Source organism: Hippichthys cyanospilos, chromosome 4 (genome assembly GCF_059441005.1).
Source record: "Hippichthys cyanospilos isolate Australia breed blue-spotted pipefish chromosome 4, RoL_Hcya_1.0, whole genome shotgun sequence".
NCBI classification, from domain to species: Eukaryota; Metazoa; Chordata; class Actinopteri; order Syngnathiformes; family Syngnathidae; genus Hippichthys; species Hippichthys cyanospilos.
The window spans coordinates 12,924,744-12,937,179 of record NC_142372.1 but is presented as its reverse complement, the minus strand read 5'-3'; the positions used below and the strand labels follow the sequence as shown (position 1 = coordinate 12,937,179).

General features: G+C 38.7%; 1 protein-coding gene across 1 annotated transcript in view; it reads left to right on the top strand.

Annotated features, from left to right (window-relative positions):
• kiaa1549lb (KIAA1549-like b) overlaps positions 1-12,436 on the top strand; it is a 58,007-nt gene that overhangs the window by 25,974 nt on the left and 19,597 nt on the right. The window contains exons 5-8 of the mRNA XM_088414045.1: positions 1,562-1,781; positions 2,425-2,558; positions 2,775-2,943; positions 12,283-12,342. Coding sequence (XP_088270171.1) covers positions 1,562-1,781; positions 2,425-2,558; positions 2,775-2,943; positions 12,283-12,342 — 583 coding nt within the window. The remainder of the gene's footprint in view (positions 1-1,561; positions 1,782-2,424; positions 2,559-2,774; positions 2,944-12,282; positions 12,343-12,436) is intronic.

Below are 12,436 nucleotides of genomic sequence, written 5' to 3'. Positions count from 1 at the left end.
TGAGCGGTCCTGTGCCAAAGACGTCTTTGCATTTGTCATCACTTTCCTGTTGTTTCCCTTGACACACATTGGGAAGTTTATGAACTCGAAGTAAATTGAACACTTAGACCAAGGACCCTCATGTAGGCTATGTGAGGACTGATATAGAAATGAGGTTGAGTGATTGCATCCCACGAGGCAGCGGGTGACAAGGTGCAGAGTCTAAATGAGGACTGCAGCAATCATCAAGCTCACATGTCTTCTGAATGGGAATGAAAAAAAAAAACGTATTTATGGTTGATGTTCATAGTGGTATAATGCACTCATCACACTGATAGATTTTTTTTTTCCCCGTCCGTAAATGAGGCAATTATAACACCTGATACGACAGTCCACTTCTAAACCAAGGCAAACGACAAACGTGGCTAAATAAATCCGTCTCTTTCAGTTTCATTCAAAGCGACCTAGATGAAGGTCAGAGCTCTCCCATATCTCCTTGAAGCTCACAAAGTTTCTTGCCTCACTGCACTCCCATCGCCCATTTCACCACGGGATCCTTGGGCTCCTTTTAGTAGCGCTCTGCTCCCGCTCGGTGGGATGCAAGCTGCTGGCAAGGGCAGCCTGTGTGTTTAATTAAGGCTTATAAATGCTCGGGAGGTGAGCAAACATGCAGATGTAATGCTGATCATGAAAACAATGTTTTGAGCAGTAAAAAGAAACTTATAAACCACATCAACATTCATGTATATCTTTAAAATAGGTATTTTGGAACCTTGGAACATAAAGTGCACCACTATTTAAATAATGGCTAACATCCTTTATTAATATAATATGAAGCCTCTGTTATAATAAAACCTTTTAATAATAATAAACACGTTATTATATCTCATGGATGTTTCTAACAGCTCTGATGTTTAATATCCATTCTAATTATACATGAAAGCAACAAAACATTAGACCACGTTAAAAACAAGTGGTGACGCATATGGTGAGCTTGGGGGGCTTTGAGTGCAAGTCCTCTGGCTTTACATAATTTGTGTTTTTTTTTTTTTCATTGCTTTTATGTTTTTCCTTCTCTGAACACACCTGGCGTCTGGTCTTTTCTTTGTAAAGGAGTTATGAAAGCCCACAAAAAGTGAAAAAAAAAACAATGATGTGAATTATTCTGCTTCGCCTTTACTTGCATTTACTAGATGGGATGTTGTTGCATTTTTTTTGTCAGTAATGAAATTATACAGGCAACATTCTTGCACAAATTACAGTTGGGAGTAACTCCTGATCATTGGGCAATACCAATGATACCAATAATCATGAATGGATTCAGAAAACTATCCATACCACTGGGAAACTCCTTAGTGGGAAAGTAAATTAACATTATTCAGGCATCAAAATCCAACTATTTCTTAAAGAAATTTTTTGAGTTGACTTTTCCTTTAATACAACAAAATGTGATTTCATGGGCAGCGTGACATCCATGAACCATACAATTTGAATATTTCTCCATTGCCTGCTCTCGGCAATAAGCATGCGCGGTGAAATGTAGCGATTGGTTTGGTATAACATTAAATTGTAATCTCTTCAGGTGGAGACTGTATTTGGTTCACCCAATATGACGGTGGCTTACCACGTGACTGGAAGAGACATTGTTTACGTGCCCTCCACGGTGCTTTCGAGCTTGGACGTGTATGGCCGCGATAAGCTAATTGCGGACCTGCGACAGTACCTGCCCATGGTTACAGCACTCCCCATTCCCATTGCAATGTGGAGAACCAGCCCGGCTCCTGGATTCCAGCTGAAAACAGGTCAGGAAGAGAGATGAAAATAAAATCAGCTCAACACTTTGTGCTTTATTTAGGATCTTGTCCTTGTGTGGTGTTTGTGCCTTAAACTTAAGACAATCACACTTAAAATATTCCTCCTCAATAAAGTAAAAACATTAAAAATAGAAACAAACATAATGATACAATAATAATAATGGTAATCCTTTTTCAGACCCCCAAAATGCCAACATTCATATTTTTAAAAGCTGAGTTTTAATCTTTTCTTTTTTTCCATAACATTTCAGATGTTGTAAAGTTTGCTGAAGCCATCTACTGTTTGGGAGTCTGTAGCGCACTTGTGCTTGTATCTCAAGACTAACTTTGGCCAAGCAACATCTTGTATCTCAAGGAACCAATGTAATTGTTATAATTGCCATAATACCACTATATATAATAATATATTCACAATATAATAATAATTATTATTATTACTGGTCAGTTAATGGTTTTACATATTTCATTTTTGTATTAAAGGTCTCTATCTGAATTCCATTTTTCTACTCGAATAACAATTAACATCAACAAAGGTCTTGGTGAAACTAGAGTGCAGAATCGGATTGTATGACTGATTTAAAGAACCTCCGGTGATACTGTACAAGCAAATAACCTTTCTTTTCATCTCTAGTTCTGCAGTTTGTGGGAGCTGCTGATGATCCGCGCTCCTGTCAGTTTTCCCAAATGATGGAAGAGAGACTGGAGAAAGTTTTTTCAGAAGCACAGGCCAAAGTGCTCAATATCAAAAGCAAACTGTCAGTACAGGTGAAGGAATGATAAGTCTTTCCAGTTGTCTTTCCACACACGCACACACACATGTGTATATATATATATATATATATATATATATATATATATATATATACTTTATATATATGTGTGTGTATGTATGTATGTATGTATGTATGTATGTATGAATGCTTTATTTTTCCAGAAATATAATTTTCTGTTTCCCCCCCATATTAATTTGCCGGTGCCCAGATGCTGAGTGTCTTCCAGGCTGCAAGCTCTTCTGCTGTGTCATTGGTTTACAGTGTGAAAAATGGCTCTGTCTTTCTTAATGGTACCACTGCTTCAAACCTCCTTGGTCAGCTGTCCTCTGAGCTGGTGGGCTATTTTCTCTTCTACCCACCGCTCATCGTTGCCGAACGTAAGTCACTGTTGGGCCTGTGAAGTACATCAAATGCAATTTAACGGCACAGTGACCTTTTCACCTGTATGTAACGAAGCATGCTGGTCATTCATTTTTTGTGGACGCTTGTTTAATATGAGTTGATACACTGCTCTACACCCCGTGCTTCAACCTTATTGCGACCTTGCGGCGTGATGGTTGCTAAAAAACAAATTAACTGTACATGTTTGATCTCGGCCTCATTTGCAAGCCAAGTTCTCTGTCTATGTTTTAGATATAGTTAAAGGAGGAAAAAGCAAAGATGACAGGGAATCAGCATGAGCCTAAACAGCATTCCCATAGAGACCCAGCTTGCCGTCTGTTCTCATTCCGTATGCAGCCTCAACTGCTTTGAATCCAATGTAAAACGCTTTGCTTTAATAAGGAGCAATTTCGAAAAATAAATTTATAAGCCCAGAGAGAAAATAACTTATTTAATTGTATGTTAGAAAAGAGTTCATCTACAAAATACACATTTCTGCTTGCAAAGTTGGGGTAACAAACTTCTCTGAGATTTCTTGGCATCGCACACAAGGGGATACAATGAACGACTATAAAAGAGCGCAGAAACTGTATTGTTTTGCATATATTTCCTGCAATAGATATTGAAATTTAACCCCAAACTGCTGTGTGTGGCAATTGGGATGTAGATATTTCACACTCCACCGAGTTGTTTGGAATAATGTGCCAACAAAGTAGTTGATTTTGTTGTCATGATTGCCGCAAGTCAAATTGCGTCCGCAAACAAAACAAGCTTATCGGCATCCTCAGCAATGTTTTCGTTCACATTTGATTGCGACACTTTGATCTCTCAGACACAATATGAATAAGGACCTTTTGGCTAGAAATTGTGGGTACGTGTTAGAAAAAAAAACATTGAATGGAACGAGGTATGTTCAATCCATTTTTTTTTAGATTTTTTTTTTTCCTCTATGGCAGATGCTACAAGCATTATTGTGAATCAACTATTGACATATGGCAATTTTGTTTACACCGAGCGTGACGATGTATCTGGATGCTGTTAATGAGCATTGAATTAAGCTCTCATTAAAATGACATTAGGGAGCGAAGTTGCCTCCAAACAGTTTTACTGCCAAGAAGGAAAGAAGCACTGCAAAGTGTTAAAGGAAAGCGTGAAAATGATCACGGTGAGACAAAAGTGTAAATGAGGGGATGTTTTGTTTCCACCGCGTCCTTCAGTGATGTCACTGCTCCTCGCAGGAGATCTGACACGCTCTCCACCTCCAAGTCAATTTGTCCCGGAAAGAATTAACAGCGGGGGATTCTCCCACCACCTTTTGGAATTGGCTCTAACATCCCGGAAACAGGACCGACCTGCGGGGCTTGTTTACGAGTGCACCACTGCTTCTGTCGTGCCTCGAGTTTTTTATTTATTTATTTTTTGACGTTGCTCTCATCCTCTTGACTCACTCTCAGTCAAGTGGAGTACAAGAAGCGCTGTGAGCTAAAAGTCTATTTTGAGTCGAAACCATCGATCTGCCACCTATTGTAAATCATGCGTATATCTGCCAAGAAAAAAGTCAAGCATTCTTCAAAGAAAAAAAAAAATCATTTGACCAAGGCAGAGAAAGAGACAACCATGTAAATGTATTGAAAGATTAGATTAGCCCTATTGCCTGCCCACGGGTCCTGCTTGATTCATTTGAATGTTTTGAAGGAAATTGTCAGGTTCATTTGTCAGACATTTGTAAGAAATTGTACACAAAAAAGGAGACAAGGCAATCTTCCCAACTGAATGAAGCTAAAATTAAAAAATATACTCGTATTTACACACGCCAATTAAAAGCCTTGCAGAAGCATTTCGAACCAATTTCAGGTGACTAATGGAGGACCCACTGACCCCTCAAACAAATTGTATTGTAACAACCTAATCGTCAAATGCCAGATGCGTCTGTAAAAAATCATGTACATATATAACTCATTCTTGCCACGCCACCATCACACATCACCACGAGGCAGCAGTGAGCCTGTGTGGCCCACAATAGTCCTACGCCACGTAAAATTAAAGGTTACAATCTTGTTTGCAGTCCGGATAGAGTTAATGCATGAAAAGTTATCCATAGCAACATCAGTAGAAAAATTGGTACGTCTTCAGCCGCAGGACATACATCATTCCATGGAATGCAAGTCTTATTTGATTCAATCAATACAGTAGTTCTAAAACACCAATTCAAAAGGACATTAGCTGGAATTACTCACACTAGTGGTCTCGGGCCCATACATAGTACACAGCTGTAGTCAACTGCAAAACCACAGTGATAGTCAAAAATTCATCAACAATATGTATGTATACCTTTTCTAAAGCCCACGACACACAAACAGTGATTATACGATAATGATCAGTTCCATGTGCATAAAAACATAAAAGCAGCTGGTGGTTCAGCACCACAACCCCACCTTGTAGTATTAATAGTCAATTTAAGTCCTGTAACTTAATTTGGGGCCAGAAATATCACGCACAGTAGTCCAGTTGGCCCAGACCTGTTTCGTTTTTGCAACTAATGCATCCCGTCTCCTATATCTAGCTACTAAATAAGAGTTAATTAAATTCTGCAATTGTAACCAAAGCTGTCAATGCAAAAACATAATGGTAATTAGTATCTCAAAAGGAATCAGGAAAGGGGAATAGCATGGAAGAGCTACGGGCGTAAAAATGACTCTGGTGGGTAACAGCAGAAGATTAACACGATTATTCATCTGTCACATAAGGTTTTATCCTGAAAAACTTGTAAAATGCTGATGGGCAGGATTACACTGCAAGTTTGACATGTAGCACAAAGTGTAGTCTGCGTGTGGCTGGAGTTGTTGTATTTTGGTATTGTCCTAGACCAGGTGTGCCAAACGTACAGCTCGAGGAGGTTTAAGATGATTTCAGAAACATTAAAATAATAACAATAGGGCCAAGCCCATTAGTCAGCTCCGTATGATACTGTAAAGACCTGTGTTGTTAAAGGTCGTTAAATGTCATGTGTTAAAGCATTCGCTCAGTCGTGGTCCTGTCTGATCGCTTTTTTATTGAAAGAAAATAGAAAAAACAGTTAACAAGTGTGTCATCCCAAGCTGCTTTCAGCCACAAGTCAAGCTTGTGCTTGCTAACTGACGCTCAGTCTTCCCCCGCAGGCTTTTTGTGCCAGGCAACAACGAACAAACGTTGTAAAACACCACCAAATATTAGCAAGCAATGCACAGATCAGCACTGCAATTTACAAGCAAAAGTGACCAATTGCAGTGCTTGTGGCAAATAAACTGTGGATTGCTTCAGTGAGAGAAAGTGGAACATTCGAATTAGCATTAGTTAATTATCGAAATAACAAAAAACGTGAACATGAACACAACTGCCAATGAAGGATGGCTCTGTCAACAATATCAGAGCCCACGACATGACAATAGTTCCAACACTGTTATCAAAAAAAGCAAAACATAGTATTCGCTATAAGGCTTTAGGATGCAGGAAGTCAAATTGTTCTCCTAGTTGTGTTTCTTTTTAGCTCACGCCTTTGACGCGCAGGGCTATTGTTTTGCTGTTTGGATAAAGCTATCATACACTGTAAGGTTGTTTTAAATGATTGTTGAAAAATTATGGATTGCTGTTTCCACCAAACTGGGCCCACCTAGACCTGGACAGTGAAGCCTATAAGAACATATTTTACCCATATGACCATAGCCATGTCTACTGAGCAACCCCTAATCAAGAAGCGTGTCTTGGAATTCTTCACTAACCGTCAGTATTATCAGATACTATAAATCTGCTCCCACCGTTTAGTTAGACTTTGCTCACGCTTCCTGCATGGGTAACTCAGTAGAGAGGACCTTTTTACAGTGTGTGAGATGTATCCACGTGTTGCTCTCTGCAATTCTTTTACTGCTGTCAGTGTGGTCAGCAGCACCTGGTAAAGGCCTTCCCACTTTGGAGAATGTCAATGCTTCTTTTTGATGCTCCGGATCAGAATCCAGCCCCCTGGAACAACCAGCACATCATGTTGAACAGAAATACAACCACTTTCTGGACATTCCATTTCGTCTCGTTTCTCTAATGTCCTTCGCATGTAATCGGCTAGGTTGCCCTCATTGTCCAATTCCAAATTTGTGGAAATTAGAGGAAGCTTATCGGTTAATTTCTTCCAAGCATGTTTTTTTTTTTTTTTTTTTTTTTTTTTTTCTTCCCATCCTATAATTGTGCCAGTCTCAAAGTAAGGATTGGACCCATAAATTGTGTATTGTTGATCACTGTAACCCAACCATTTCAGCAAATTTATTAGATCAATGTTTTTATTTAAAAAAAATAACTCTGCTTGCAACACTATTATAGGATATAAAACATACAATATAAAAACAACTCCATCACACATTCTATTTATTTATTTTTTCATTCAAATGAGGCAACAGATTACACACAATATTAAAAATTGAATATTTATTAAACGAGAACATTAATCCATTTAATATCAGTAGGTTTCAATGTCATCCTACGGCACTTTATCAGCCTTCCCCAAGAAGGGCTTCACGGCTGCTCGTTTTGACACCTTATCAGCAAAAGCATTGCCCAATGTTATGTGATCTGTCCCGGTTGCATGAGCCGCACACTTACAGACCGCAATTTGTTTTGGCATCGGAACTGCATTTAACAAATTAGACAGTAATTCAGTGTGCGTCACAGCTTTTCCTCAGTTGTTTTGAAATCAAAAGTAAAGCAGCCTAGTTCTAGCAGCCCAGTAGTTTCATTTATCGTTTACATTACTGTAACAGAACAAACCAAAAAATCTCAACTTTAATTTTCATTATACACAACAAGCTAAAGTTTTCAAACAGTGTTTAGCAAGGGTCATGGAAATTTACACGATTTGCTTTTGCGGGCCACATAAAATGACGTGGCGGGCCAGATTTGGCCCCCGGGCCTTGAGTTTGACACCTGTGGTGTAGATTGTAACTACTTTCCCTTGCATCAATTAGCATGCTTGTGCTGTGCTTGAGCTAAGAGTTCAGTGGAATTTTTTCTTTAACTTTTCAGAATTTCCAGAAAATAATTTTTGCTTTAGGATCCAAACAATTTATGGTGAATAAAATGGATTTATATAGTTCCTTCCACACCATACGGCATAGAGCTCAACAAACCTCACATTCACCCATTCACACACACATTCATACCGTGCACCAATGTAAGCTGCCGTCACACAGAGCACAGTCAGCCCCACTAGGAGCAAAGTTAGAGCTCAGTGTCCTGCTCAAGGACAGTTTGGCATAGTAGTCGGCAGTTGAACCCACAACCCCCTGCCACTATGGATGGCCCATGCCAATAATCTAGCAATACCTCTTCTTATCATTTATCATTAATCGCCGATTTAGCCTTTGACCTGGCATGGACAATTCTCACTTTTACACTCCACGCCCAAATGCCAATGGTCAATTGTAAGTCAAGAACAAACCTATCTAAATATGAAATCAGAAGTTACAAAAAACAAAAACCCTTGACTTTTGCATAGCTTTCTCATGCTAATTGTCAAGAAATGCATTTGGTCGCCAGAGTCCTCATAAACTTAGGGAGTATAAACAAAAACAACATACCAAACATGCTCTCATTATTATTTTAACCATTTTTTATTGTAACCCTGAATTAAAATAAACGATCAAAATAACTCTTTATCCCTAAAACATATCATTATTAACGGGTGATCCTTCATCCTCTGGCTGTCCATTAGGATAGTCTCACATACAACACAACAATCTCGTGCATCTTATTTATATGTTGATGACTAATTCAAAATTATCAGAAAATTATCAATTATCAGTCAATTTAACATTTGCATTCTCCTAATCCATAATATAATCTCACTTTATCCCATAATATACTTCTCCATATGTACTCATCATTTCACCTGACTAACCCTGTGGCTGGACCATTTTTCCCACAAACCTCAGGTTTGACACCATATAAAAACTCGCAATTTTGACTTTAAATCAATTAAACTACATAAAGCATCATCCAGCAATGCTTTTTAGCACACTTTCAACAAATTTCATTGTTTATTTCTAACTCAATTACATGTAGAAAAACAGTCAAATACACCCAAACAAGCAAACAGACAACTGCACACGGGCCCACATCACACAACACACAGCACACACAGTAGAAAAGAGCTGCCATATCAAACTAAATCAATGACAATCACAAACTGAAAACACCCTTTCAATGTGTTACTTTCACCAACATCAACTTCTTAATACAATACAATACAATACAATACAATACAATACAATTGCAATTCTTTGTGGGCATATCCTCACCACCTCATGCCCATATTTGTTATCAGAGTCATGTAATTGTTATTAATTATTAATTTTCTCATTGCATCTTACTGAAACAACCACAATATTTGGTGTTATAATCTCTACCTGAACCTCAATTTGCTGTGTAACCACTACACAATATGCTCTGATATGATTTCCTATTTCTAAATCATTAACTTCTCATAGTGTCTATATTTAATATTTCTATGATGTATAATTTTCATTTATTATATTATATATCCAAATTCTCCAGTAAATACTGCAAGTCAATTATTAGTATCATTGCGATCTATTAACTTCCACTTCCCCGATCCATTCCGTCTGTCTTTACTTCACCTATTTTCTTTACAACCCCCACAGGACCTGTCTCATTGTCCTCCTTTCTATGAAACATAACTGAATCCTTCTTTTTCTCCTTTGGCCCCTCTGACACATGCTTTCCGCCACCCCCTCTTCTACGCTACTATCAACCAAAACTCAGTATCCACATATCCGCTACTGTCAACCAAAACTCAGTATCCACATATCCATCTTTGTCCATTTTATTTTTATTATTTTTCCTTGTAATTCTTATTTTATCTCGTAAGTCCATTTTTTGTGTATTAAGCTGGCCAGCAAAACCATATTTTGTTATCCACAAATTCAAGTGTTTTATTTTAGATGGACATTGCTTTTCGACACATTTCCAATCTCTGCATGCAAGCTGTTGCTCTACCGGTAGTATTCCCCATTAATGCAAATTTAGCTCAGTCTATGAACCTAGGGTTACCTAAAGACTGATATTCAACAAAAAACGGGGTGACAATAAATTTCTCAATGTGGTAATACTCAAGCTTCTACCCAACAGGGCGGAGTATTCTTGCCTTTGCTTCCACAAAGAGTTGTCACTTACAATCCCGTTTAGTTTATATGAGATCGGCGTCTCCTTTCACACACAATCCCGTTTAGTTCATATGAGATCGGCGTCTCATAGGTCGCTGGTTCAAATCCGGCTCGAAGGACCAAATAAATGTCAGGTTCATTTGTCAGACATTTGTAAGAAATTGTACACAAAAAAGGAGACAAGGCAATCTTCCCAACTCATGCATGAGGGGAGCGAAGAGGAACCGGCCAAGGACAATTCTACTGCGCTCTGCCAATCTCTCCGACTCCCCTTACTTTTATTTGTTACAGAGATCCCTAACTACATGAAGGTCCCGGCCCTCAAGGGGCAGGGAAAAACGCAAGTCTATGGCCGGGACCGTGTGTACTTGTCCTTCTATGTGTGAGCATGTGGGTGAGAAACTAATGCATGTATGAAAAAATACGTAGCGAAACATTCTGATAATGCATAGCAATAACATCGATAAGAGTCACAGGTGTGGGAACGCTCCGACTGGCAGGCTTGAGCGGCCTTCCTTCTGCTTGAAAGAAAACAATGACGAGACAGTTCTTTTCCCACAAACAGTGCACTCATTCTCCCAGCGTACCATCTTCTACCAAAGAAAAACGTCACTGTTGTTCTACTAATCGGAAGTACCCTGCTGTCTTTTGTTTACAAACATTATGGAAAGGAGATAAGGAAAGGAGACGTGGGAATCATTGAGTGACCGATTCAATTTAAATTTATGGGACTATGATTTGACTGTGACTATGATTCAGAACAATTTCGATTCAAAATATTTTGATTGACTATTATTTCCACTGTCAACGACTTTAAAGCATACTGTTGGTCATTAGGAACACCTCCATTTGCAAGTTTTTGAAATCGACAATCGTTTCATTTATTCCTTTTTAATGAAGTTTACCTTCACCTCACGCCGTTGGCATGTAACATGACATGTTGCCTCTTTCTTGGTACTGTGTGTCCAGTGTAGTCACACAGAAGCTGACAGGAAGCCGATATTTGTTTATTTTTTGTCAAATTGATTTGAGGACATTTTATATTGATTCTGAATCTTATTTATTTATTTATTTTTTGACACACCTCTATGAAAAGGTGTGTTGTACTGTATATGGGCGAGAGTTATTGAGCACATTTAGCATCATCCATGCTCGACTTTAAAGCTCCTTGAAGCCAAATCCCACCAATGGGCAGCTGTTTCTGCAATACCCCTAAGCTGGTATTTGGAGCTTACAAGATCAGCCTCCCATTAAAATGAATTGACACAGAGCCAATTATTAATAGCCATGAGAAGGTAAAAAGTGCCTACCTCACATCACCAAAACTGATACTAAAGCATCTGCTGACATTGCCTTGACCTAGAGATAACCTCCTATTGATGTGCTCCCGTGAGTGTGATGATATTGTGCTCTACAGCAATTTGAAGTATACCTCAGCGCAGCTGAGCAGTGAGATGGTCCTGGCCCTGTGTTTTTTGTGGATAGGATAAGTCTGACTGCTTGAAAAGGTGCATTCTGCTGGGTTGGATATGGTATCTCAACCCCTTTTCCTCAGCCACCATTGTGTTACCTCACTGCTGTCATGCTTGATAGTACATGAGTCTGCTCTCACAAGCCGGCATTGCAGCGTCCCTGCAAACACTGCAGCAGCCCACAGCGCAGCAGCTTAATCAAGCAGGAACTCGATGTAAAAAGAACACGGCATCAACCAGAGCTAAGGCAGCTGAGTGCTCTCCTTGCCGTGTTTTTCTGACAAGTCCGATTCGTATCATATGAAATCAGATAATTTACACCGCGTAATCAGATTACAATGATTGAATCTGCAACTCACACAGAACATCGCTCGTTTGAACGACTGTTGATGTGAGAATGATGGGATTGGTTTTCATTAAGCAACCATTGTAATTTTCCCCGCATGTCTCCTAAAATCAATAGAATGGTGCCTGAAACAACAAAACAATTTGTTGACAAGCAGTTTGAATTATGATGACGTTTAATACTTAGTACAACATAACACTATGCTTTCCATACAATTGCCTGCTCAAAAAAAAAATCACATGAAATAGACTTTCATCTTTAGATTTCTGTCAAAAAATTAGTTCAATATTTATTTTTTGTTTATCTTTTCAGCGCTGGAGTATCACAACCTCAACACCTCTATTGCCACTAGGGACTTTTGGGTTATCACAGGTAATATTTTAATTCACTTATAATATTGTGTTCTTTTTTTCAGGTTGCATTAAAAATGTATATAGCAGTCATCTTCATTTGTTACGGTGTACAC